We start from the raw sequence: 26,520 nt of genomic DNA, 5'->3' as shown, positions 1-26,520 counted from the left end.
AGGTGCTGCCGCTGATCATTTCACTGATCCATGTGGGTATGGTAATATAGTACATTTAAATTGAGTCACCGGTGAACCAGTGATATAGTACAGGATACATTTAACAAATTGAGATGGTATCTGTCTACTCATCAGAGTCGGAAATCAATTCCTCTGCTCTCTCCACCTCAGCCAATAGGGTGGTCACCATTGGGGCGACCCGATCCTGGACCTGTGCCATATGATGCAAGCTAATCATGTCTTTGAAGATCCTGGTCAGCCTGTCTCGGATTTCACAGAACGCCAACATCAGAATCCAGTTGCTGTCCAAGACCTCGTCAGGCTTAGGGTCCCGGATGCTCTCGCCGACACCTAAGGACCCGCCGACCATCATCGCCGCCACTTGATCAACTGGTTAAGATGAGTTAAACTCTTTATACAACTATGCGGAGATGTGGCTTACATTCCTCTCCTTGGAGGCGTCTGACAATGTCGATCACCGCTTGCTTGGCATCGCCAACTAAAGATGCTAATGTTGGCCTCACAGGCGGTGCAACAGGTGCCGGCTGCATGGTAGCAGATGGGCCATCAGCATGAATCGGCGATGGTGCTCGGATCAGCACCGGATTCCAATCTCCTATGGGTGAGAGAGGCTCACAGTTGAACTGGAACGCTGCTGGAGGGTCAGAATTGATTAATATATGTGAAGCGAACTTACGTCTGTTGTTGGTGGCATAGCCCACATGCCGGACTGTGGTTTGTACTGCCGGCACCATGGCAGCAGATTCTTCCTCTGGTGTCTGGGTCGCCGGGACGGGGAGATTGAACCCCAAGTTAAATGCCGGAGCAGCATTTGCTGCCGCCGGTGTGTGGTTGATGGGCATGGGGAGTTGGAAGCCAAGGTTAAATGGCTGTTGGACTGGGCCGGCAGGTAGTTCTGCTTGGGGCGGGGTGGGGGAAGGGGTGAGTTGAAAGCCCAAATTAAACAGCTTGTTGACTGGGCCGGCAGGTAGTTCTGCTTGGGGTGAGGTGGGGGAAGGGGTGAGCTGAAAGCCCAAATTAAACGGCTGTTGGACTGGGCCGGCAGGTAGTGCTGCTTGGGCCGGGGTGGAGGGAGGTGGGAGCTGAAACCCCAAATTGAATGGCTGGTGAGTGGAGGACGGCGGTGGAGTTTTCGCTTGGATGGGAAGTTGAAATCCCACATTCAATGGCTGCTGCATTGTGGGAGATGCGGATTCCACCGCCAACATGGGGATGTCCATGCTGAAGTTAAACCTCGGCGGTGGCGGTGGCGGTGGCGCACCAAAGCCAAAATAGAATGCTGAAGTCTGGTAAGATGAGATGGGCTGACTGCGACAAGACTTACCTGTGTTACCCACGGCAGGCATTGGATGTTGGTGATCTAGATTCACCATTGTATTGAGATTCCTCATCGGTATCCATTGGAATATCGAATCGGACTTGGCGTTGCACTGGTGGTGACATGGCGTTCTCAATAAAGTTTAAGGATGAAAAATGAAGTGACAACAGATGGATTTGGCCATGTTAAATATCTGATTTTTTGGACTGGAAGTTCGCGGAACTTTAAATTTAGCAACCCAAACAAAGCATGTCAGTGCCAGAAGTTGGACACATGATTTCAAAATGGGTTCTGTTCAATTGAGACATTGCCGCATGGAGTTGCCTGCTGTGCCGAGAACCGCTCATTTTAAAATTTCATTGCTTCCTACTGGCATATTACCAGTCCTTTCATCGCCCATCGCCCATCTTTCAAGTTTATCCCTCCTCCCATCATGCCCTCTGCTGAGACATCCAACAAGGCTTTCATTGATGCTGCCGCTCAGGTCATTCAAATACTGGCAGGTGTGGTGACGTTGCAGGACAGTAACCCCGAACACCTTCGGTTGGCTATGCAGGTGGGGGATATCTTGGTGGGTATTTCCCTATTAGCACCGGGTCATATACTGATTTCTAGTAGTCCCATGGTTTTGAAACCCATGGCATTTCGGCCACTGTGGTCCCCCCGGTCCTGCTCTCAGCAGCCATGGAGATGCTAGAACACCTGGACCGCACTCGGCAACATTTTGTTAGTGTGCCGATGTGGAAGAACATCACCGCCGATGATCCCCGGGTCCAGCAGCATCCATTGAAAGACAAGGCCCGCACCCTCTTTGTATCCAGGCCGGTGCCATCAACATCCACCGCCGGGGTCACAAAGTCGACGCCAGCACCAGGCCCATCAAGGCCAAAGCCCAAGCCGGCATTGAAGAAGAAGCTGGTGAAGGGTAAAGTAGACAAGGGTAAGGGTAAGGAAGTGGTGCCGCCGCCAGAAGATGTGGAAGACGTTCAGGGACGAGGCCTGTACTCTGGCCATTGAGAAGAGGAGAAGGGACTCCAGTTCCAGTCGACCGCCAGCGCTGCCTGGTGACCTGTGAATCATCATCTGAGAATTCCGCCCCACCACCGGTGTGTCCAATTATTTGCTCAATAGATGAAGTTCATGTTGATTATCACCCAACAGGCAACAACCTTGAAGAAGCAAAAGGTCGCGAAGGTGCCATTGCCGTCACCGGCCATTGGGCTACAGGATGATTCCAGGCGCTATAAGTGCCAAGTTTTCTGATTCTGGTCGATCTCAACCCGGCACCGTAGACCATGGATGCTCCGGAGTTGGTGCCGCGATGTGACCAATGCATCAAATTGTATGTAATTCCCGATTGATTACTGGATGTCATCTGCTGAGTTTCCATGTTCCAGATCCTTTATTTGTCGTCAGGGATATGGTGCCACCGGCGCCGGACTCAAAGCCTGTGCCCAGTGCTCAAGGCTGAAGCTTAAGTGTTCCCGCTCCAAGATTGAGACCGCCCCGGTGCTGAAGGGTAAGCCTAGCCAGCCACATTTGAATTCACGCTGCCATCCCCCTACAGAATGTAATATCATTCTCTGCCTTTGTATGCATGCCACTGACAATTCCAGATATCCTTATGGAAGGTGATGCTGCAGCGCCCCATGCACCCATATATTCCGTGCCGCTGATTGCGACTTTATCGCCCGATAGTCGCTCCTCAGATCCTGCCAAGTCATCCTCGCCCCCCACACACTTGATCCTCCCAGGGAGTCAGTTGTCCCCTCCCTCCAGCATTCAATGGAGGTGGATTCTGAGGGAGATGCCATGGTCAATGACTTGAGGGCAATGACGTTGGTGATGAATGACAACGCTGCACCGCTTTCAAAGCGGCTGAGCCTCCAGCACGCCGCCGATGGTGCCCGGGCTGAACTTGTCAAACTGCAAGCTCAGCAGACCGCCACTGCCGACCTATTGAATGCATTGAATGACCGGCTCGCCGCTCAAGATGCCAACATCCGTGCACTGCAAGATGTACGCGCCAACATGAATGCATTGAACGACTGGCTCGCCGCTCAAGATGCCAACATCTGTGCACTGCAAGATGTACGCACCAACATGGAGGCAGTTCAAAATCAAATGAAGGTCATGCAACAGGAGTTGGTGACCCGCGATGAGACAGTCCAGCAGGCTCAGGCGCAATTGGCCTGGCAAGAACAAGCCACCGCCGTCCTTCAGGACGCCTACAACGCTCTTCGCCATTGTGTACTCGGTCAAAACCAGTCACTATCTCCCCCCTTTCCCGGCCCAATCTATCATGCCAACCCACAGTACAGTGGCAATCATAGTATGATGCCGGTCAGCATGGGCCAAATGCAAGCGATGGAGGGCTTATACTTCAACTTGCCTGCAGGTGCTTCCGCCATGGGAGGCCCATCAGTAGGCAATGTCGCCGGTGGTTCTGGCTGGAATGGAGCTGGCGGTCTCTCTGCCAGTCGATCTCACAATCAGATCACTGGCAGTTCTCATGCAGGTGCACATGCCTTTGGCGAGTTGGCATTGGGCAGGGGCCCCCAGAACTAGACATTTATTTTCATTACATTGTACATTTTTCTTAGTGTATCATTTGATGTTCATCCATGCTATATACCAGCATTAGTTACAATAAAATTCGATGTTGCCAGGTATGCAGATGCATTGCAGATGATGGAGAACGGCACAAAACCTGATCATGAAGAAAACCTCCATTCCCGATATCTGCCAGACCATCAAATCCTCCTCGATCGGCCTGCAGTTGTTTGCGATAAGTTTGGTGTCATCATCCTCTGGTATCTCCCCTGGAGCTATCGATATAGACATACAGGTCAGTTGCCCCCGTCACCGCCATTGATTTTTTTGACAAATCTTAGAATGACATGGCGGTGGCGACTGCGAATATGTTGGCCCTGCTGGCTACAAGTGTCACATGGTGCAGAGACTGGTGGTAAATGGAGGACCCATGAATCCAACTGAGCCCAGTGAGCACAGACTCACCCCGGGGTGCATTAACCTGTCTCCAGCATGATTTTTACAAACCCATCTGGTAAGTTTGGTTCACATCCCGACAGCTTGCCTCGGCAATGCTCATTCATCCCAGGCTCCTAAGTTTCATCCCGCAGGTCTCGGCAACTCTTAAACGAGATGGAAGGTCTTTGTCAGGCAATGCAGAGACCGGCGGCGCTCATTGCTGCCGCCTTGAGAGTCATGCACCCTGACCTCTATCGGGCATCATTAGCAACACAGCTGGCCCTTGGCCTCGGGGCAGCAGAAAAGAAATTGGATGAAATGGGTGCTCGCCTCAGAGAGTGGGCATCCGTATTTACAGCTGTCGCCGTTGTATGCAACCGGCGCTCACCCTTGCACCGGGATCCTTAGTCCCATCCCCAATGGTTCAATGTCATGACTAGCATCGGCAATTATGGAGCGGCAAGGATGAAGATGCCGAATATAGGGATTGAAATTGTCTATGGTCCAGGCGCCATGGCTGTTGGTTCAGGGAGAATTATCAGGCATGGGGTGGATATGGACACCGGCCGAATAGCCTGGGTGTGGTATATGAGGGATGATGTACATGAGTTTGTAGATATGCCCCGAGCTGACTACTCACGGTACAACTCAATAGTCAGCGGCACCAAAATCAGGACTTGAGAGGTTCTAACATTTAAATACATATATAACAGATGTCCCTAGCAAACCAATAGTTGCTGATACATACAGATTACTGAAGGTTGCCGGCTTTGACTGCATGTGGGATATGCCCAGAAAGACCACTCTCCTAACTCATTGCCGCCCACAAATATTTGCCACTGCAACATGCTGTTGGTGACCGGAATGGCGGTCATAAATACTCTCGGCGGTCCCAGTATGGACAGTGATCAATTGGGGGATTTGGCACCCATCGGCGATTGTCCCACCCCGGCAAGGTAACATTCAATAGTGATAGCATATACCATAACACTACTATCCATTATATTATTGGGTTCCACAAAGTGTATAGTGCAGGCCCACCCCTGAGCCACAGGTATTAACTACCACCAGGCCCACCCAGTATATGCAGTGATAATCTCACATGTGGGCCCATCCCTTAAGTAAGGGGTACATAGTAATGTGGGCCCATGGTGGGTTGGCCCGACTCTTATGGAGAAATGTCAACATGGGCTGTCCTATAAGTAAGGGAATATGTCACTGCATTATGTGGGGATATAATGTCGGAGGAAACAGGGGTAGTGTTGGAGGAGTGGAGCAGGGTCGGGTGGAGGTAGCAGGGCTAGTCCTGCTGAGATGTACTTCGTGTATTGTTGGAGAAGGATGGATGGAGCGGATGGGGGAACAGGGGGTCGGACCAATGGTAGGGATGTGTTTGGAGGTGCTCAGATCTGGTATATGACAGCTTGCTCATCAACTGGCGGATCTCACTGGTCAGTATGTGTTCACAACTATATCCAACTCTTCCGATGATAACACCCATTGTAGTCATCACATTGACCCACAATCTCGGGGAGAACAGACAGAAGATCACAAAACTCATTGGAACCTTCAGATGGATCGTCTAGTTGATGCCTACTTAAACTATTGCTGTTGAGATTCTGGGGATGGTATGCCAGATATGTCGGATCAGGACCTGTCAGGCATCAATGCTTCATTTTTGATTAATGACATCGAACTCATTGATACTTTCAGTAAGTTTGAAATGGTGCTTTATATCTTAATACTTATTTTTTCTTTGCAGCAAGAAGGCACACACATCTACAACCATTACCGTCACATCAGTACCCTAATGAAACTCTTATCTACTATGGGTACATTGGGTGTGCCCCAATGTATCCTTCTGTTGCGATATCGCTTCATACACTTGCTGCCTACCATGAATTGCATCAAATGTGTCCCCGGTTTAGTATCCAATCACAATGCAAAACTTTATGTTACCTTCATGATGTATGCATAATGTTAACATTAAGGTTTGCTTATTTATGTTGAGTTCTGCAGAGTATGACACTTTTCTAGAAACCATTCATCATGTAAACCAGCGCCTGTGGGGGGCACTCAAATGGGATACTGTCGACTGGTGTCTGCTAAACTCATGCCCTGTGTGCTTTTATAAGCTTGATGATGAGCCTGCACTTGATTTCAAATGGCTAGTATCTGTTAAGGTCGTGCTCAAGGGGGAGGTTACTCAAAGGGCTTTGGCTTCAGCTTGTGCACTGCGCCCCTTACCTGAGTACGTGCTCTTAATTTCCAGGGGCAGAAGGGAAGTCCGACAGAAGTCCAGAAAGTCTGGAGGTCAAACGTCGGGGGAGTTCGGCAGAACTCTGGAAGACTATGAGGGAATGGAGTAGGGCTACTGCGGACAAGTCTGGAGTAGAAACAGAACAGAGGTTAGACTACCCTAAGGTAGAGCTGGAGATTTAGTCCTAAGGTTTAACCCCTAAGAATCGGAGGTAGACAAGAGATGAGACTCAAGTCCGGAGATACAGGAATGAGCAGAACTAAGATGATATTTGAACTGAGGAGTTCCGGAGTATTACAGGAGTTTATATACTGTAGGTATCATGTAAGTAAATCAGTCAGCAAAGGTAAGGGCTATGTATGAGGCATGTGGAAAGTTTATTAGTAAGTGTATAACGGATCAAAGCAGTGAGGTTGGAAATGAAGTAAGAATGGACGGATCAGTAAGCATAGCGGAAAGGACATAACCAGTAACCGGAGCAGTAACTATTCTAAAAGGAGATAGGGGTGAGTATGGAGATGAAGGCAGAGCACCGGGTGAAATAACAGGACAGAGGACTGGACTTTAGTAATGGGGTTCCGGAATTCCGGATCCAGAGGTACAGGATATGACAGTATCCATCAATGGTAATAATAGCCTGAAGTGATGGGACTCAACCATTTATGGGACAACTGCTCGATCTGATTCTCGCAATGCTCGTTTGAATTATTGGATTCATGCTAGTGCTGTTGACAAGTTTAAGGATGAAGTAAAATCCCGACAAGTAAGTGCTCACTATTCATACAACTATCTTCTAACATTATCTTTTAGACAGACTCAAAGAGCTGATGATGACTGGATGGATGAGCCCACAGACACAAATCTTCCAGGAGCATTCTCATGTGTGAATTGGTGGAGAAACACTGTACCAGACACACATAAGAAGATGTTTGCAGTATTTGAGGAGTCAGGGATTTTCATCGCTTCATGCCAACATCATTTTGTGCTTCTAGCATGTGATATGATCTGAAGTGGAGAACTGTAAGACCACATTCTGAAATGATTTTGCTTGTACTGATATGTGTTGACAGTGCCAAATATCCATTGGCAATCATCGACAAGCTGCTTACTGTGTATGGCCAAAATGGAAGTTGTGCTTACAATATTGGTTGTGCCTTCTTGTTAGAGACCATGCTCGGACATAGAAGCGGAGGGGTCGGGGCTTGGCTTCAGCTCTTGCGCTGTGCCCTTAGCCAAGTACATGCCCTGAATTTGGAGCGGGTCCAACAATGTCCAACGATAGGACAGGCAGACCACTTGGGTCCACTTAGTGGGTCGGGAGGTAAATGCTACTAGCGGTAATCTGACTAGGAGTGGAGCAGGGGAGGCAGAGGCAGAGGAAGTGGGTTGGGACAGAGGGGAGTAAAGGGGTTTGGGTTTGGTTGGGTCGGAGAAGTAAGAGCGAATACTTAGAGCAGAGGGTTGGAGGTGACGACAAGGTAAACTTGTGTCTGGAGAGAGAGCAAAGTCCTATGGAGAATTCCCACTAGTAGAGACTGCGGGAAGACAAGTAATATTAAGACTCAGGAGTAGCTAAGTACAGGATATGTCTTTATATACTTCTATGTAGGAGGCAGTGACTAGTTAGTCCTTGGTATGAGGCTATGTACCGAACATAATTTGTAAGTAGACACAGGTGAAAAACATAAGTCAGAGCAGATATCAATATGTATGCATCGGATCAGTTAGTTGAGCAGTTATGGGAAGTACTGGTGATCCAGGAAGTAAGTTCTATGTGTAAATGGGGAAAGTATATACCTAAATGGGGAAGGAGTTTACAGTAGAATGGAAATGATGTGGAAGATAACCAACAAGGTGGTCAAGCGGAACCATAGGAGCCGATGTGGGAGCCGACTGGGACGAGCGGGGGGCAGATGGAGCGGAGGTGATAGGAAAGTGGGGAAAGTATGAGGTCGGGCGGAGCAGATATTAATATTGCTGGAGCGGTCGGATCAGGTATATGACACTTCTCAAAAACATTAACCAATAGCACATTGGGTCCTTGTGCACACAATCTTGGCTTTCGGATGATGGTTGGCACCTTCCATGGCCATGCACACAATCAAAGGTGCCAACTTGACTGGCACCCAATGTATATTTCGGGAACAGGGCATACTGAGGGTGAGGGTTGCAAGCATATCTTCTCCGCATCTAATGAGCTTGCACGTAGCACAAGACATGCTAACCATTTTCATTGCCACCAAGCCATTGAGGAACATTTCACATTTTGGGATGCCAATAAGTATGCTGCACTTAGTACATCATGACAAATTTGCAACCACAATACTGACACTTGCTGTCAGGCAATTATTTGTGGGATCATTATCAAGAAGCGTTGAAATCAGTTTGGTTGTTGACAGCTGAGCTAGAGACTATCAAGGCTGAGCTACATCTCAGTGACGACGACTTCCCTGGATTCTTTGATCAGGAATGCATATACCTGGATAGTTTGAAGCACCCAGCTCCATGAGATCGGCTCTCTATACATTATGTTGAGGTACTTGACGAACTTGTGGAACAAAGGTGTTGTACATTAGCTATTAACTGCCACCCATCCCTGATGCTGAATTTTAACAGGGCTGAATGGGATTTCACCCATGAATCTGGCAATAATGCCCTTACAGGAGTAGATGCTGGCAGTTCAGAACAAATGAATGATGCACTCAAGCAAGCCCACATCTGAGTTGATTCTTCCTATGCCAAACTACAGCATGCCAAGGGGCTTGTCGCTCATTGTGAATGTGTCTTATCTGTTGATGAGAGATGGGTGATTGGTGGCAAGGAATACAACCGTTTCAAGGAGGAAGTGACACTCGGTAAGTATCGTGCTGCATTAGATGAGCTGGAACATTTGGTCGTTATGAGATTATTTGAACTTTCAAAGCTCTCATTATCAGGCACAGGTTTGAGTGTTCCACTACTAGTAGGCGCTTTTACTATGACTGATTGATTGTTTAGGGTACAAGCTACGTCAACAAATTAGCAAAGCTTTACAGTGGTGCTCAGATGCTATTTGCAATGCAATCAATCACTACAACATCCAGGCTGCTTCCCTGATCCCACCAAGACTGAAGATCGTGTGGAAAGACATTGCCGACTACACTTTCCTTGGTGAGTTTGACCTTCTGCGAGACTCTCGTGCTGACATCCAAGACAAGGATTGGGCAAGGCCAGCTCACTGTGAGGTGACTACAAAGTACTTTAAGCTCTGCCGAGCTCATGAAGAAGTCATTCAACTCAATATTGAAATTTGCTGGCTCTGAACTGCTATCCACGATGAAGCCACCAAGATGTCTGCCATTATCAATGAACTTCTCGTTGCTGACCCATTACTTGCTTCCGAGCTGAAATGCCAGTGGCGCTCATGGGTGGCTATCAATGCTGTGCACATATATCGGTTAGATTAGATTGAGAGACTGTCTGGATTCTCTGGTATCAGGGGCATTGGAACTCACCTTGTAAATCTTGCATTCAGCAGACCAGTTGATACCAATGGAGCTAGTTCTGGTGAGTGTAGATCTTCAACTGCACATATCATGCTAATCCCTACCACATGTTAGGTACCGTGCCAACTCAGGAAGCAGAGGGGTCGGGGCTTGGCTTCAGCTCTTGCGCTGTGCCCTTAGCTGAGTACGTGCCCCAAATTTGGAGCGGGTCCAACATTGTCCAACGATAGGACAAGTGGTCCACTTATGTCTGCTTTGAGGGTCAGGAGGTAAGAGCTACTAGCGGCGGGCCGACTAAGAGCGGAGCAGAGAAGGTAGGGAGTGATGTGGAGGGTGGATAGGAGCAGGGGGAATGTTTGGTAGGAGCGGGGAATGCAGAGGATAATGCGGAGGATGGAAAAGGGTCAGAGGGGAATATTGAAAGGGGCAGAGAAATAAGGGGGAGACTTAGAGCACGGCTCTAAGTCGGAGCAGAGGGTCAGAGGGTCAGAGGGTCAGAGGGTCGGAGGTGACAACAAGTTGAAACTTGTGTCCTGGAGGAGGCAAGGTCCTACTGAGAATTCTCACAAGTAGTAACTGCAAGAAGACAAGTAATATTAAGACTGAGGAAAAATATCTAAGTACATGATATGTCATATACTTCTATGTATGAGGCAGTCATCAGGATAACTATGTTGTAAAGCTATGTACCAAGGATATAATTTGTAAGTACTTACACAGGTGAAGACATAAGTCAGAGTGGATATCAATATGTACACATCGGATCAGTGATTGAACGGTAAGAGGAATTACCGGTGATCTGGGAGTAAGGGTCTATGTACTGAAGGGGAAAGTATATCTCTAAAAGGGGAAAGCGGTTCCAGTTGAATGGAGGCGTTTATGGAAGGGGACCGGTTGGGCGGTCAAGCGGAAGCGTAGGGGTGGAAGCGGACAATGACTGGATGGAGCGGAGGATGGATGGAATGGAGGTGGTTGGAAAGTGGAGTGGATATTGATATTAGAGCGGTCGGATGAGGTATATGACACCACAGCACAACCAGATGCTGATTCTCTTGCATTGGAATTTGATGATATTGAAGCTCTTGACCGTGAACAACACGAAGTGATCACTGAGGACATGGCTGATTTTATACATTCAATAAATGACTGACATACTACATAATTGCTTTGTGATTGCTTTTTCATGTATTGCATAGGACTACATGTGACATACATCTCTCTGCTTCAGACGTCAACTACAAATCCAGCTGTTAGATTCAAGTACAGAGCTGATTGCTTCCTACCAGGAGAAGTTGTCCTCATTGACGATGCCTCCACCCTCTCACATCCGCATTTATTTCCACACTCCTGTTTCTCCTAATGACTCGCATCCCATTCTGCATAATGCTGCATATACTGCACCTCCAGACATGTGCAAAGGCAAGTGCAAGAAGCTTGAGGATGACGATGGTGATGCAGAGGAAGCCTGGGAAATACCACATCCTCCTTGCAGCAGCCAGATGGATGATAATATCAGTATTGACTTTGGAGGCATATAATTTGGATGTGATCTTGAGCTCATGTGCTGTATCAACTTTGAGTGTTCAATCAGTTAGACAGCGCAATATTCTGTAGAAGCAAGACGCCAACAAGACTTTTGAGATCTCTCCATGAATTTACCATTTGCAATCACAGCTATTTTGTGCTTGATTTGTTCTGGGACTCGTTCCAGAATCACATGACCCACAACAGTGAGCATGATTACATCTTATGTTCTGGTGCTTATCCGTGCTTTTAACCCTGCTACACAACTACAGACATTACTAGTTCCACCATGGTCACTCCAATCGAAAACACCAAGACCACTACTGCATCTACCGCCTCCATTCACCCCTCAAGTCAAACTGCAGGACAAGCCACTATGAAATTCACCATCCCCAGTATTGCAACTTTGCACACTTCAACATTTGCTCAAGGGTTCAACAATAACAAATGTCAAGCAGCCACTAGGGCTTTACTGAGGCATGATGTCCACATCAATGGGACACATTATCAGGCTAGACAGCCTGGTGGCCTTCACCCATTGTACTTTAGCCTTAGCGGCACTACTAAACGAACTGGTGAGAGATCTCTTACCCACAAGGAACTGCTTGAGGCATTGCTGCAAGATGTCTTTGACGCAGCAAGTCATCTAAGTTGGTGTCCACATCTTACTCAAGTCTCACTCATTTCCTAGCTGAGTATGCAAGACCGCCTTGATGGCAGAATTTCAATCCTCATTCGATGCGCTGGGTCTGAAGTTGTCACTTCACCTGAAAATCTCCCCATTGACCTCTACATCACACCTCACAAACTACAAGAAACTCCTGAGTGAATTGGTGGAGACCTTGCTGTCTGGGTGCAGGTATTTGCCCAAGAGTTCATAATGCCACATCTTGAGCAGTTCAACCAATGCTGTGTCGTCAAAAATATCCAACCACCACAACACTGTAAGTAGTAGATCATTTTTTTTCGCTGTTCACATGGCTAACTTAATTCAACAGTTGCTGCAGTTCATATTTGTGTCAAGGGCCCACTGTATCTACCCAGCCCAGTGGTTGCTACTGGCGCACATATAAAATGTTCTGCCCAACCTGCTGATATCTTCACAAATGAGTTGCAAATAACCACGACACACAATGCTCCATCCGCAGCTATCTGTGGCGGTGCAGAGATGGGTGCAGGTCTTGGCAAGAAAATTTCAACACCGCCAAGCACACCCCATTCACAAGTTCACCTGATGTAGGCATGCGGACATTTTTACACCTGGCAAGGTGATTGGCGAAGGTCCAAATTTTTTGGTACTGAAATCAGAGCAGGACACTGCATTGTTTGTCAATGGACCGCCGCTCATTAGTATTGGACTGAATACTGATGCTGCTCTGGATCAGATTAAGTTGGGGGACAAAATCTTACCCAAGCTTTGTGTTCTAGTTCAAACAGTCCATAGCAGCCGATGGGAGGCAGTTCCCAGGTCTCTGAAATGGGATCTCTCATATGAAAATGCTTCCATTCTGTCTTGGGCACTGTTAGTTGACCTTCATGGCATGCCACCCAGCCCTGAGGTTGTAAAGGTCCGTGATACTTATGTTAGCTGCTGTTATTGTACTAACTTAATTGAATGACCATAGCAGCCATTATCCGTCCTCACAGTCATCCTGAAGCTTATTGGTATACTAATTTTCTTATGTGGCATATACTTTTTTAGTGTCTTATTATTTTTGCTGTAGATCGCTTTTCCCCTTTGAGTTTTAGTTATTAGCCATATGTCCTGTTTCTCCGCCGTGGGTTAGAAAAAATAAATGCATTCTCAGTGTGTTTAAAATATTTGAATTCAACTACAAAAGCCCTTCGCTGATTTTTGCTGTCCCTCTGTGGACAATGGTCTCCCAGTCATTCTACGCTGCAAAGCATGCGAGGCACACTCAAGCACAACCTCATAGTCATCCTAAGGTCACCCTCAGGAAAGAAGCTTGCACAGCTCTCAAGTTTCAGCGAGCTGAGAAGTCGTGTCAATTCAAGGACACGCTTAATGCTGCATGGAGCCAAATAGACAATGTTATGGTGACCGTGGCTACCACCCATCACAAGACCTTCCATTGTGTACAGCACAATTTGTACATGGGCTGGGGATTACTCTGTTCAAAGTGTTCAAAGCTTAACATCTGGAACACGTTTTGCTGGAAGAAATCTCAGGAGGCCAAGAAAGAAAACTGTAAGTTCACCTATTTTTATCTTAAACCTTTTCATGACCTCGCACCAAATTAACAGGCAATGGCCACGGAAAGGAAGCGCTCCAGTCACTGGTCCATGACCATAAGGATGAATACCGCACTCTCACACAGGAAGAACAAGAAGAGTTGCTCCAGGAATTCACCAACCAGAAGGAGACCAAGATCTCTGGGGAATGCATCTCAATGAGGTCCAAGATTAATGACATAACTCAAACCCTCAAGGTGGTTGAAAATGAGGTACACACACTCGAATTGCAATACAATGTTGCTAAGCGTGTCTCGTTACTAGCTCAATAGTTTGAACTCTCGCACCGGCGCTGAGATTATGTCGTACATGACATGTGGTACCACTGATCTGCCTCTCCACACAATTGTCTTCATGACACCAGGTGTTAATCACTTCATGGACTCCATCATGGGCATTGACACTCAGGACTTCATCAGCAAAATGGAACAGTTTGCTATCCAAGGGATACAAGGTTCGGTTTTCCATTGTTATCACCTTCTCAAGTTAAATTCTATTTGTACTAGGCACTGCAAACAATCACCAAAAACGTGTCTTGAATCTTCATGGAGAAATTCAAGCAATTATCATGCAGAAATTGAGTAAGTCTTTTCCTTTCTTTCGACAGCACACATTTTATTTTACTTTATTAATAGGGGAGGTGACCGGCGAAAGCAAAGCCAAGATGCAGTGGGCAGACTACTTTTGCAATGTGGTCAATCCCTATCAGGTTGCCATCAAAGGATGGCCAGAGCATATTCCATTTACAAACCTCAGCAATGTGTCCAGTGCCCTTCCGGACCTTAAATTTCTTTTAGACTCTTGGAAGATGGGAGCTATGGCCTGGAATATCTTGGATGATGAGGAACTTGCACAACTCCATTGCAAGTGTGATGAAAAAATTAACAGTGGTCAAGTTATCGAGTCTCGCTGAAGGATGCAGTCCAACAAGGGTAAGAAGCGAGTATGACCTATGACAGCCAACAACATCGACCCCAGATGTTGAAAGAAGTACAGCAGCGCAGAGACCATTGAGTCCAGTGATGATGAAGATACCCAGAGTTGTGAGCAGACACCAGACCCATCCACTGCTTTGGGCAATGAGCCAACAGTACCAGACTCAACCATTGTGTCCCCTTCAAGCAGCACCCTAGTACCACATGTCAACACCCCAGTATCAAATGGTCAGTTTGGCACTGACTTTTTTGACACCCAGTCTAGTGCTGGCTTTTTCAATGCACCCGTGCCTGGCGCCTATTTTTCCAACACCCCAGACATGTTCAACATGCTTCCTTTTGACTGTGATGCCACCTTAGCACGCCTTGACAAGCTTTTCAGTGATCATGCTCTTGGAGGCACTGATTTCATCACTCCCACACCATAATTCATTTCATAGTATTGCTTGTGATAGACTTGGTTTGATAAAATGATTGTCCTAAATTAAGTCACCGCCCATCTACAACAGCATGGCACAAGTAGAATATAAGATATGAAGACATAGGCAAGATGATCAACAATGTGAGCGAGAAATATCAAACACACAACTCACTATTACAAAGCCTGAACAAGCGAAGGGAGACTCTAGCAGCTATCAAGGACTGCAAGTATCAATGATTCAGGCGAGGGTGCAGGGTGTGGTCCATCTCTGGTGCAGCAGTAAGCTATTAGCCATAGGCAAAACTATAATAAAAGAATGAAAACAATATACCTTGAGTATCAGTGGTTGTTGACTGGCCATCAGGACTTTGGAACAGTGATGGTGCCCTCTGAAGTCATGGGATATGACAGATTTGGAGAGCTCTTTGACCCTCCTGACACCCAAGCTGTGAGGCATTGGCTGGGTTGGGACGATGGGCACAACAAGATAGAGGATGAGGATATGAGGCAAGGCAAGCGCACAAGGGAGGCAGCAAGAGGGAAGCAGCAAGAAGGAAGCAGAAAGAGGGAGGTAGCAAGAGGGAAGATGAGGAGGAGGAGGAGGAGGAGGAGGAGGAGGAGGAGGAGGAGGAGGGGAATGGTGGGGACGATGAGCACGATGAGGAGGAGGATAGGAAGCATGGGAAGCCCCTTGGTTTGAATTAGATTAAAATGAACAGATAACCCAATTCCCGCCAGGTGGGATGCTTGCCAAACAGGCCCATGCACCCGTCTCCACCATAGTGAGGTAGTGTCACATACTTGATCTGACCGCTCCAATATCAATATCCGCTCCGCTTTCCGACCACCTCCACTACATCCGTCCTCCGCTCTGTCCAATCACCATCCGCATCCGCTCCTATGCTTCCGCTCAACTGCCCAACCGGTCACCTTCTAGAACATCTCCATTCAACTGGAACCTCTTTCCCCTTTTAGATATATACTTTCCCCTTCGATACATAGACCCTTACTTCCAGATCACCGGTAACTCCTCTTACCACTCAATCACTGATCCGATGCGTACATATTGATATCCGCTCCAACTTATGTCTTCGCCTGTGTAAGTACTTACAAACTATATCCTTGGTACATAGCTTTACAACATAAGTCTCCTAATCACTGCCTCACACTTAGAAGTATATAACATATCCTGTACTTAGATATTTTCCCCAGTCTTAATATTACTTGTCTTCTTGCAGTTTCTACTTGTGAGAATTCTCAGTAGGACCTTGCCTCCTCCAGACACAAGTTTCAACTTGTTGTCACCTCCAACTTCCTGCTCCGACTTAGAGCCATGCTCTAAGTCTTCCCCCTTACCTCTCCACCTCTATCAATAATCCCCCTTGCTCCTATCCACCCTCCGCACTATCCTCCACCTTCTCCACTCCACTCCTAGTTGGCCCACCACTAGTAGCACTTACCTCCCGACCCTCAAAGTGGACCAAAGCAGACCACCCATCCTATCATCGGACAACATCAGACCTGCTCCAAATTCAGGGCACGTACTTGGCTAAGGGTGCAGTGCAAGAGCTGAAGCCAAGCCCCAACCCCTCTGCTTCTTGAGCCCGGCATGGTACCTAACAGGTAGATACAGTATTTCTTGAAGGTATTTCGGAGAGCTGGGGCACTATTTAATGCTGGTGTTGAGATTTAACTAATCCAAGCCTAATTAAAGTTGGCGAGACATGTCACTACCAAGTATAATTAGGCTTATTCATAGGGCAACCCAGGTGCATGTCACCACCTCAGTCACACCCCACGCAACAAAAGCACCTGGATAGCCCATTTGGGAAGCCTTATTAGGCTTAGCAATAGTGTGCCTCGTCCACTATATTTAGGCTTGAAAACAGTAATATCCCAACACCAGCATTAAATCACGCCCTAAACATTCTGATACCTTATATCTACTGTACTGTAGCCTATAGCTAGGCCGGCGTGGATCCTGCCTTATCCTGCCCCACGCTTGATTCCGGCAGTTCCTGCAAATCGCCCGTCTTGCTCATAGCAGTTGATCTGGCGGGTTCTCACGCCTCTTTCCTCCTACCCCCTGCACTGCTGCACACTGCATGCTGCCGCTGCTTCTACAGCTCAGCGGCCATCACCCAGGCCACCACTGCCCTCTACAACATCTGTCCCATCTGCCTCACCCAAAATCCCAGCGCCTCAGTGGTCTGTGCGCCCCCAGCACGCTGCTTGCAGCATCCTGCCTCCCACCTCATTCTACAATGCCTGCCCCCAGCACCAAGTGGTCTGTGCATCTCTAGAATGCTGCCTGCACCAACCTGCCTCCCACCTTGTCATCCTTGCCCTCTACAACGCCTGCCCAAGTGGTCTGTGCGCCCACTGACACTCTGCTCTCAGCTACTCGCCTACGCCCACAGAGTCATCGCTTGGAGATCGCACTATTCAGATATCAAGCGTAAGCCACCGACACCTGGTCTGTGCGCCCCCCTTGCACCAACTTACCTCTCACTTTATCATCCTTGCAGTTCCCAACCATCCCACTGGCTCCTAATGTCTCGCGCAGGGGGTCATTCTAAGTATAATGGCCTCTCAAAGTCTATCATCTCGCATGACTTTCGAGGGCGACATCGCCAGACTCATATCCTGAAAGCTAGCTGTCAGCTTCAATGCAAGGAGGCAGCGGATGCAGGCCATCAGGCTCAAGTCCAAGGTATATCTTCACATTCTTATCGCTTGCTTCTAACTAATGCTGATCTCTCTCAACGCCCACAGAGTCATCACTTGGGGATTGGACTATTCAGATATCAATTTTTAAGCCGCCGCCGCCACCACCACCATCCTGTCAGTTCGCCACTTTCTTGAGCATGCAGAACATCAAGAATGCTTCTAACTAACACCAATCTCTCTTAGAGACTTCGGGGGAGGGACAGGCTTCGAGCGAGAGGGACAGAGACTTTGAGCAAGGGACACTATTGGGGGTCCGGATATCATTGAAAGGACTTTCAAGTACTCTGTAGCACAAGGACATTATTTGTAGTACTTGAGAACTGTGTACACAACAATATATCATTGTTGTTCGCGACACACTACCTCCGTTCTGATATTAACCAGTGATGCAAGCTAATTGACTATATGAAAGTATGAACAGGCTACGACTTAACACTAGGTAAGTATAAGGGGACCTCCCTCACTCCAACATTAAACTCATAGCAGGTGCGGGGCCAAATATTCGATCTAAGTCAGCTAACATTGCATCACAGTCAAAGGGAATGATGAAGTCATCACCATGAACAGCTGGCTCTGTATCACGAACAGCTGGCTCTGTATCGCAAATGGCTGGCTCTGTATCGCGAACAGCTGGCTCTGTATCACTGCCATCGCTGTCCCCAATAGTCTCTGCACTCTTGTACTGTTTGCAACGGTGATGAGCTGTTGCAGATGTTGCTGCACTGTGGTGCTTCATCCCTTTGTCAGATCGAGTGCGGCAGCAACGATCAATTATCGCGCCACTCTCGAGCTTCTCTTCATGCTCCAGATGGAGTTTCTCAAATTCTTCGTCGCTCAAGGACCTCCAGCATGTCGTACCATGATCCCACCTATTGCAAAGCATCTGGAGGTCTGGGAGTGCACTTGATACTTGACTAAGATTTGTAAATGGAATTTCATCAGGCCATCCTTCCACAACAACCTGGTACTGCTGAACGACGTTGCGGAAGTAATGTGCCCATTGCATCTTTGCGCCAGGCTCACCAGTACACTCTTCTATTAATAAAATAAATAAATTCATTGTTGTAAAGGCAAAAAAAATACTTGCGAAGCTTTCAGTTGATGATGTCGTGGATTTCTGCACGTTTATCAGAGACACGCTTCTGGTGGTTTTTCACAGAACCTGAATATAATTAGAACAATATAGCAATAAGAACAAATACACTAACCTTTCATCCCCTGGATGGCGAAGCCTTCCATTTTGCTGACTAAATCTTGATTATCAATACCCATGACAGTGTCCATGAAGTTGTCAACACCTTGAGTGGCAAATGTGACACCTCGGAGGGGAACATCTGTAGATCCATGTGTAGTGTATAGAATAGATTCCGCGCCTGTATGACAATGGAGGCTCTTGAGCTAGAAGATGTGAGGAGATGTCAGAGACAAACTCAACAGAGAACATACCTCGTTTTCCACTGCCTTCAAGGTTTGCGTGATATCATTGATTTTCAACTTGGTTATGGCACGAACACCTGTCTTCTTCATCTCTTTCCATGCAGTGAACTCGGTGAGAAGTTCAACTTGTTCTTCATTTGAGAGTGTGAAGTATTCAGGCTTGTGTTCACAGACAAGTGTTTGTAGCACCGCTTTACCATGGCTATCTGAAAAAAAAACAAAAAACACATGAGCACGACAGAACACGACAACATGATAATAATAAAAACTTACCGTTCTCTTTATCTTGGTTTTTCTTCCAGCAGAACGTGTTCCATAAATTGGCCTTAGAGCGCCTTGAGCGGAGAAGTCCATGACCTATGTATAAATCATTTTGAACTTGGCGGATACTTTTATGGTGTGAAGTCGCAATTATTTTGGTAGCATCATTGAGCTGCTTCCATGTGTCATCTAACGCGTCCCTGAACCCAAGGGATTTGGTGCGTCGCTCAAGCCTGAGAGTGGCACGGGCTTCTTTACTGAGCAGAATGTTTGAACGTTGACAGGCAGGTGGCTGGATGTGTCTGACATTTGAACTGCACTTGTTGGTGAAGAATGACTGGGCAACCATTGGCTACAAGGAAGCAGCCAAGACTGGTCAACAACCTGCAATTATTTGCCCAGCTATTTAATGCACCAAGAGAAGGTATTTTTTAAGTCCGTCAACATTGCGGTTAGGCTCAAATATCACATCATTCCGTACTAAGCAGGGCAGAAACATCTGAGAACTACAGTAAAAACAAACCGAAAAGGTAAAGCGCACATGAAAAAACTAAAATGCCGAGGATCTTGAGGATGGTGGTAAGCACTGATGACTGATGCTACAGATGGAAATTAATATAAAAATGTGAAGAATGGAATATGACTAACCTTCAATCTGGCAACCTCAGGGTTGATGTCCCTTATACCTACCTGTAGGTCCATGAGGAGGGCATTAGACAAGATGGAAGCTTGTTCATAAGTCAAGTCCCACTTCGGGGACCTGAACACCGCCTCCCACCAGCTGCTGCAAACTGTTCCTACTAACATTCGGAGTTTCAGCAAATTCTCGTCACCTAACTTCAACCGATCGAGTGCAGCATCTGTATATGGCCCAATACTAATAAGTGGTGACCCAACCATTGACAGATTGCAACCGAGTTGTCCCTGAGTTGGTGCTGCAACAAGTGGGACAGCCTTGGTGAATACATCAGCCGGTCGGCATTGGTGCATCTCCGAGCATGGCGTCAATGGTGTAGTTCAGTTTGCAGATCCGGCAGCCAATTCCACACCATGACGAATGGCAGCAGAGTCCGAATGATGGAGAGGGGACTGTAGATTGGTGGAAAAGGTGTCTGGGGCTTGCGCAGAGCATTGGATTCGAGTTCCTGTGGCAACCATAGGTGGAGGGATGTGTTGTGGTCCAGTAGCGCTGATATGAGTTGCAGGGACTTCACCTTGTGTTAGCAATGCGAAGAATATAATAAATCTTTATTTACTTACAGTGCCTACTGGGTTTCACCTTTTCAATGGCACAGCGGGTTGCAAAACGCTGCAAATGAGGTACTGCAAACTCTTGTGCGAATGCCTGTACTAAGACAGCAATATCTCCGCCAATTCACTGCTGCGTTTCCTGCAACTCGCGCGGCGTGATATAGACATCAATAAGAACTTGTTTGGGGGAGAGATTTGGTGGAGTTTCACTGCCAGCACATCGAATGAGAACGGATATCCCACCATCAAGACGGTCTTGCATGGTGAGCTGAAAAAATGTTGTGAGCTTTAAGAAAAAGAATCAAGAAAATGACTGACTGCATCAAATACATCCTGGGTGGCTGCATCGAGCAGCTTGCTATGTGTAAGGGACCACTCTTCTGCCTTGTTCACATTGCTCGACTGATTGAAGCTGATGTATGATGGGTGAAGACCCCCCAACATCCTAGTCTGATAATGGGAGCCATCAATATGAGCATCATGCCTGAGCAAAGCCCGTGCGGCTGCTTGACGCTCATTGTTGCTGAAACCTGCAGCAAATGTAGAAGTATGATACAGCGCAGTGAGACCTGTCATGTTGAAGCGGCCAATCCGTGTGCTATCTGGAGATGGTGAAGACACCATGGAGTGCAATGGCGAAGATGCAATGCCTTGAAGGGTGGTGGAGATGGTGGATTCACACCAGGTACAGTGGAGTCATGTTTGCTAGCTCAACAAGTGCGTGGTAGTGATGATGGCCACTATTATGTACACATAGATTACTAGTTGCATGTACTATTGTCGAATACAATGCCCAGCGCTCTACAGATAATCTACAGTTGTATGCTACATTATGGTGCTATAGTTTACTGCTGTACACTACATCTACATCTCAGTCCTATATAGAATCTCTACCGAGTATCACACATCCGTTGCAAGCATTTATGGCAAAGTTATGAATTACAAAGCAATAACTAAAGGTACAAGTTGCGGTATGTAGGTGGTGCCCAAGTTAGTCAATGATTGACTGTAAAAAATCAGCCATGTCCTCTGTCAACATGTCTTGTTCTTCGCAATCAATGGCATCAATGTCAGTATCCTCAGTATCAATGGTTGGCGAGATATCCGCAAGATTGTTCGGTTGACCTGTGAAAACACCCTTGACTCCAGAAAAACCTGCGAGACTCTCAATGTGATTCAAGCGGTAACAATGCACTACATTGATAGCTGCACGCAATCCGTTGCAAGCATTTATGGCAAAGTTATGAATTACAAAGCAATAACTAAAGGTACAAGGTGTGGTATGTAGGTGGTGCCCAAGTTAGTCAATGATTGACTGTAAAAAATCAGCCATGTCCTCCATCAACGTGTCTTGTTCTTCGCGATCAATGGCATCAATGTCAGTATCCTCAGTATCAATGGTAGGCGAAATATCCGCAAGATCGTTCGGTTGACCTGTGAAAGCATTAGCATGACATCCGAGTTTGCCAATCAAACATATCACAGTCAGCAACATTAGCAGCACGCTCAGCGTGGACACCAACACCCCTGACTCCAGAAAAACCTGTGAGACTCTCAATGTGATTCAAGCGGTAGCAATGCACTGCATTGATAGCTGCACACAAACGGTGTTGGCGTTGCAGCTCACAGCCTAGGTGCAGATCCGAAACCAGAAGTTTTTGTATGATGGTAAGCATATGATGTTCTTCATCGTGAATGGCGGTGCGCAAGCAGCAGACTTCAATGTTGAGTCTAGTGATTTCTTTGCGCGCTCGACAAAGTTTGAAGAATTTAGTGGTTGCTTCTCGATGTCTTGGCTTTGACCAAGCACTGCTTCGAATATCATTGCGAGAATATCGCAGAAGATCAAATTCGGCTACAAAACCATAATCAGCGATGTCTTTCCAAGAGATCTTGGAATGCGGTGGATTTAGGGCTGCGGCCTGTGTGTTGTAGCGATTAATAGCGTTACGGATGGCATCCGAACGACATTGTAGAGCCTTGCCGAGCTGCTGACGTAGCTTGTACCCTAGAAAAAAACAACTCATTAGTGTCGGTATTTCGGCATAGATAAACTTACCTGTGCTCGATAATGAAAGTTTGGAGAGTTCAAATAGCCTCATCACCACGAGACGCTCGAGCTTGTCTAGGGCAGTGCAGTACTTACCCAGGGATGCCTCCTCCTTAAAATGTCGGTACTCTGGCCCACCAATCTCCCACCGCTGGTCCACAGCCAATTGAGTCTCGATATGTGCGACAAGCCCTTCACCGTGCTGTAACTTCGCATAGGAAGAGTCCACACGAATCCGGGCTTGGACAAGGGCATTGTTTATCTCCTCTAAACTACCTGTGGGAATGCTAGTCAGGGTGTTATTGCCGACTTCCCGAGCCACATCCCAATCAGCACTAAATTAGTTAAATATCAGGGCCATGATTACAGTATGCAAATTTTACTCACTGTCGTTGAGCGAGCTTGTTGAGAACTTCAACATAGTGTATGCAGAGTTGGTCTCTGACTGGTGGCAGCTTCAATCCATCAAGGTAGTCACGTTCATCTTTGAGAAATTGAGAAAGATCTTCGTCAGTAAGACATAGCTCAGCTTTGATGACAGCTAGCTCAGCAGTGAGCGTCTGAATAGAGTTTAGCGCCTCGCGATAATGGTTCCAAATGAAATTGCCTGACAGAATCAGTGATGAAATCGGAAGACTTAGTAAGTAACAATATTTACTCACTGAGGGTGGCGTACTTGTCAGTGTCCCAGAATGAGAAATGTTCTTCGATAGTCTGACGCCGGTGGAATGGACTTGCATGTCTCGTACTACGAGCAAGCTCGTTTGATGATGAGAACACATGTTCACACCCTTCACCCTCGGTGTGTCCGGTTCCTGGAATGTACATGGGATGCCAGTCTAGCTGGCACTTATGATTATGGGTGTGTCTGTGAAACACGCCCACCATGAGATGAAAGTCTAACTTGTGCGCTTGCATACCCAAAGAACTGTTGGTCAGTGTCTTTGAAAATGCGCATCCAATATCATAAGCACAGCCGCTGTTTTTCCCATATACGGTGAGGAGCATCTCAATTATGGCTAGCGGGTATTTTGCTCTATTGTAAATCAGCGCTAGTTAAGATGAGCTAAGAAAGAACTTAACAATTCTCCGCTCCGTATCATGTTGCAGGCTAGAACGACAAATCTATGACGGCATGCTGCAATAAATATCCCGGATTCGTCAAACATTGAAAACATTTTTTTTCGAGTTTCCGGACCAGCATTGCGCCATCAGTTGATGCAATTGAATGCTGGGGTAGTGCCTTCGGCTGCGATTGTTTCGTCCTCCCAGTTATCGTCATTCATGTCCCTCTGCATAGTATAGTCAGACTATTGTTGCATGAAGAGAGACTCGTCTTACTTCTCTTGTTTTGACTTCATCCTTGAACCTGTCTACATCGCAGGTATCAAGCCAATAATCAGACTGTGCCTTGCAAGAATCAATGCGTGGGTTTGAGCCGTAAATCATGGAGTTCCAGTGCTTCAAACTATTGTTGCCATCGATTGATACCAGCCAATCGAATTCAAGCGCTGGCTCGTCCTCTAATTTATAGAAGCAAGCTGGGCATGAATTGAGCATGCGCCAGTTTGGTGTGTCATGATTGAGTGCTGCACGATGACATTGTTTCACACGGTGAAGTATTTCTAGATAAATGTCATAAGCAGCCGAAAATTGTACATTGAGGTACGGTTGATAGGGTGTCTATGACAGCATTTTTAGATCAGTCAAATAATGTAATATACACGTACATCATGCAGGAAACAGAGACTTTTCACTTGGGCTTGAATGCTGAATCAGGGACATGATCGATGGATTTGACGGTATGTGGCAAGAGTGCGCAGCAATATGGCAGCTGTGGGATATAGTGGTGCGCACCCAATGTACCCATGGTAGATTAAGGTCTCATTGGGGTATCTGTGGAAGGGATGCGATTGCGGTGAAGAGTGGCTTCACTCTGGAAATGAATTAGCGCACAGAGAATTGGAACTTTCGTAGAACGTACTGAAAAGGTCAATTAGTTCTATGTTAGTTAGTGAAACACCAGAAGAATCGTCTAGAAGTGGCTCCGCAGACATGTCGTCAAAGGTTGGTAAGCTGTCTCCAGAATCATGGAAACGGTAGTCCAGGTAAGCATCCACGAGCAGGTCTATTTGAAGGTGCCAGTGATTCGTTTGGCTTTCTGTGTGGTCCTCCCGAGTGCGGGGATCAATATAGCGACTGGTGGATGGCATGAGCAACAATAGAGACAGACAGAAAAAAATACATACTGGCCACTAAGATCCGCTATTTGACCAGCGAGTCCCTCAAATGCCTCATGCTCCCCACTGGCATGACTCAGTTCCATCCCCTCCTCTCCTGAAGGTGCAGTGTATGGTATTGCTTCAACATCCATTCCATAGTCAGTCATCATGTTCTCCACCAACTGGCATTCCTCGGTCAACATCTCTGAGAGAGATCGGCATTAGTTAGAAGCAAGCGATAAGAATGTGAAGATATACCTTGGACTTGAGCCTGATGGCCTGCATCCGCTGCCTCCTTGCATTGAAGCTGACAGCTAGCTTTCAGGATATGAGTCTGGCGATGTCGCCCTCGAAAGTCATGCGAGATGATAGACTTTGAGAGGCCATTATACTTAGAATGACCCCCTGCGCGAGACATTAGGAGCCAGTGGGATGGTTGGGAACTGCAAGGATGATAAAGTGAGAGGTAAGTTGGTGCAAGGGGGGCGCACAGACCAGGTGTCGGTGGCTTACGCTTGATATCTGAATAGTGCGATCTCCAAGCGATGACTCTGTGGGCGTAGGCGAGTAGCTGAGAGCAGAGTGTCAGTGGGCGCACAGACCACTTGGGCAGGCGTTGTAGAGGGCAAGGATGACAAGGTGGGAGGCAGGTTGGTGCAGGCAGCATTCTAGAGATGCACAGACCACTTGGTGCTGGGGGCAGGCATTGTAGAATGAGGTGGGAGGCAGGATGCTGCAAGCAGCGTGCTGGGGGCGCACAGACCACTGAGGCGCTGGGATTTTGGGTGAGGCAGATGGGACAGATGTTGTAGAGGGCAGTGGTGGCCTGGGTGATGGCCGCTGAGCTGTAGAAGCAGCGGCAGCATGCAGTGTGCAGCAGTGCAGGGGGTAGGAGGAAAGAGGCATGAGAACCCGCCAGATCAACTGCTATGAGCAAGACGGGCGATTTGCAGGAACTGCCGGAATCAAGCGTGGGGCAGGATAAGGCAGGATCCATTGCCGGCCTAGCTATAGGCTACAGTACAGTAGATATAAGGTATCAGAATGTTTAGGGCGTGATTTAATGCTGGTGTTGGGATATTACTGTTTTCAAGCCTAAATATAGTGGACGAGGCACACTATTGCTAAGCCTAATAAGGCTTCCCAAATGGGCTATCCAGGTGAACCAAAGAGGCTCTGTGGCTGTGCAGTCTTATTACCTACCACCTTATTCTCTGACAATCAATCCGCCATTTGCACTCGCCAAAGACCACCAGTATCGCGCTCATACCAAACATATCGATATTCGTTTCCATTTTATTCGTTGGATTATCGACAATGGGAAATTGTGTCTCGTTTATTGCCCCACTGCCGATATGATC

General features: G+C 47.2%; 12 protein-coding genes across 12 annotated transcripts; 7 read left to right on the top strand and 5 right to left on the bottom strand.

Annotated features, from left to right (window-relative positions):
* Positions 1–124: 124 nt before the first annotated feature.
* EDB91DRAFT_1251413 (uncharacterized protein) lies at positions 125–1,464 on the bottom strand (the record flags this gene model as incomplete). The annotated part of the gene is made up of 4 exons (XM_041323377.1): positions 125–390; positions 443–652; positions 698–1,300; positions 1,359–1,464. 4 exons carry the CDS (start codon positions 1,462–1,464, stop codon positions 125–127), a joined length of 1,185 nt encoding a protein of 394 aa, XP_041174354.1.
* A 308-nt stretch (positions 1,465–1,772) lies between these two features.
* EDB91DRAFT_1084459 (uncharacterized protein) lies at positions 1,773–2,356 on the top strand (the record flags this gene model as incomplete). The annotated part of the gene is made up of 2 exons (XM_041315765.1): positions 1,773–1,910; positions 1,958–2,356. 2 exons carry the CDS (start codon positions 1,773–1,775, stop codon positions 2,354–2,356), a joined length of 537 nt encoding a protein of 178 aa, XP_041174353.1.
* Positions 2,357–2,634: 278 nt separating this feature from the next.
* On the top strand, positions 2,635–3,907 carry EDB91DRAFT_1084458 (uncharacterized protein; the record flags this gene model as incomplete). The annotated part of the gene is made up of 3 exons (XM_041315764.1): positions 2,635–2,681; positions 2,737–2,858; positions 3,060–3,907. 3 exons carry the CDS (start codon positions 2,635–2,637, stop codon positions 3,905–3,907), a joined length of 1,017 nt encoding a protein of 338 aa, XP_041174352.1.
* A 148-nt stretch (positions 3,908–4,055) lies between these two features.
* EDB91DRAFT_1084457 (uncharacterized protein) lies at positions 4,056–5,011 on the top strand (the record flags this gene model as incomplete). The annotated part of the gene is made up of 4 exons (XM_041315763.1): positions 4,056–4,187; positions 4,384–4,406; positions 4,483–4,699; positions 4,739–5,011. 4 exons carry the CDS (start codon positions 4,056–4,058, stop codon positions 5,009–5,011), a joined length of 645 nt encoding a protein of 214 aa, XP_041174351.1.
* Positions 5,012–8,675: 3,664 nt separating this feature from the next.
* On the top strand, positions 8,676–9,892 carry EDB91DRAFT_1238616 (uncharacterized protein; the record flags this gene model as incomplete). The annotated part of the gene is made up of 7 exons (XM_041321746.1): positions 8,676–8,871; positions 8,933–9,076; positions 9,101–9,152; positions 9,207–9,268; positions 9,314–9,445; positions 9,467–9,540; positions 9,827–9,892. The coding sequence occupies 7 exons, from the start codon at positions 8,676–8,678 to the stop codon at positions 9,890–9,892; spliced, it is 726 nt and encodes a 241-aa protein (XP_041174350.1).
* A 2,083-nt stretch (positions 9,893–11,975) lies between these two features.
* EDB91DRAFT_1057459 (uncharacterized protein) lies at positions 11,976–12,428 on the top strand (the record flags this gene model as incomplete). The annotated part of the gene is made up of 2 exons (XM_041314074.1): positions 11,976–12,249; positions 12,304–12,428. 2 exons carry the CDS (start codon positions 11,976–11,978, stop codon positions 12,426–12,428), a joined length of 399 nt encoding a protein of 132 aa, XP_041174349.1.
* Positions 12,429–13,474: 1,046 nt separating this feature from the next.
* Positions 13,475–14,765, top strand: EDB91DRAFT_1057521 (uncharacterized protein; the record flags this gene model as incomplete). The annotated part of the gene is made up of 5 exons (XM_041314080.1): positions 13,475–13,808; positions 13,865–14,064; positions 14,117–14,306; positions 14,359–14,433; positions 14,488–14,765. 5 exons carry the CDS (start codon positions 13,475–13,477, stop codon positions 14,763–14,765), a joined length of 1,077 nt encoding a protein of 358 aa, XP_041174348.1.
* Positions 14,766–15,587: 822 nt separating this feature from the next.
* Positions 15,588–15,913, top strand: EDB91DRAFT_1251406 (uncharacterized protein; the record flags this gene model as incomplete). Its single annotated transcript, XM_041323376.1, has 2 exons — positions 15,588–15,656; positions 15,716–15,913. The coding sequence occupies 2 exons, from the start codon at positions 15,588–15,590 to the stop codon at positions 15,911–15,913; spliced, it is 267 nt and encodes an 88-aa protein (XP_041174347.1).
* Positions 15,914–18,398: 2,485 nt separating this feature from the next.
* EDB91DRAFT_1084453 (uncharacterized protein) lies at positions 18,399–21,511 on the bottom strand (the record flags this gene model as incomplete). The annotated part of the gene is made up of 13 exons (XM_041315762.1): positions 18,399–18,973; positions 19,062–19,100; positions 19,147–19,336; positions 19,385–19,581; positions 19,649–19,732; positions 19,766–19,988; positions 20,052–20,116; positions 20,178–20,235; positions 20,327–20,496; positions 20,686–20,850; positions 20,897–20,981; positions 21,066–21,155; positions 21,206–21,511. 13 exons carry the CDS (start codon positions 21,509–21,511, stop codon positions 18,399–18,401), a joined length of 2,247 nt encoding a protein of 748 aa, XP_041174346.1.
* An 821-nt stretch (positions 21,512–22,332) lies between these two features.
* EDB91DRAFT_1057550 (uncharacterized protein) lies at positions 22,333–22,914 on the bottom strand (the record flags this gene model as incomplete). Its single annotated transcript, XM_041314083.1, has 1 exon — positions 22,333–22,914. One exon carries the CDS (start codon positions 22,912–22,914, stop codon positions 22,333–22,335), a length of 582 nt encoding a protein of 193 aa, XP_041174345.1.
* Positions 22,915–22,968: 54 nt separating this feature from the next.
* Positions 22,969–23,825, bottom strand: EDB91DRAFT_1028248 (uncharacterized protein; the record flags this gene model as incomplete). Its single annotated transcript, XM_041312670.1, has 3 exons — positions 22,969–23,272; positions 23,325–23,544; positions 23,600–23,825. Coding segments are annotated over 3 exons (750 nt in total), but the record flags the coding sequence as incomplete, so codon positions are not given.
* An 887-nt stretch (positions 23,826–24,712) lies between these two features.
* On the bottom strand, positions 24,713–25,329 carry EDB91DRAFT_1057552 (uncharacterized protein; the record flags this gene model as incomplete). Its single annotated transcript, XM_041314084.1, has 3 exons — positions 24,713–24,866; positions 24,918–25,136; positions 25,187–25,329. 3 exons carry the CDS (start codon positions 25,327–25,329, stop codon positions 24,713–24,715), a joined length of 516 nt encoding a protein of 171 aa, XP_041174343.1.
* Between the last annotated feature and the right edge of the window lie 1,191 nt (positions 25,330–26,520).

Source organism: Suillus paluster (genome assembly GCF_016628075.1).
Source record: "Suillus paluster strain FC165 chromosome Unknown EDB91scaffold_53, whole genome shotgun sequence".
Classification (NCBI taxonomy): domain Eukaryota; kingdom Fungi; phylum Basidiomycota; class Agaricomycetes; order Boletales; family Suillaceae; genus Suillus; species Suillus paluster.
The sequence above is the reverse complement of the archived record's forward strand: the minus strand, read 5'-3'. Positions and strand labels throughout refer to the sequence as shown.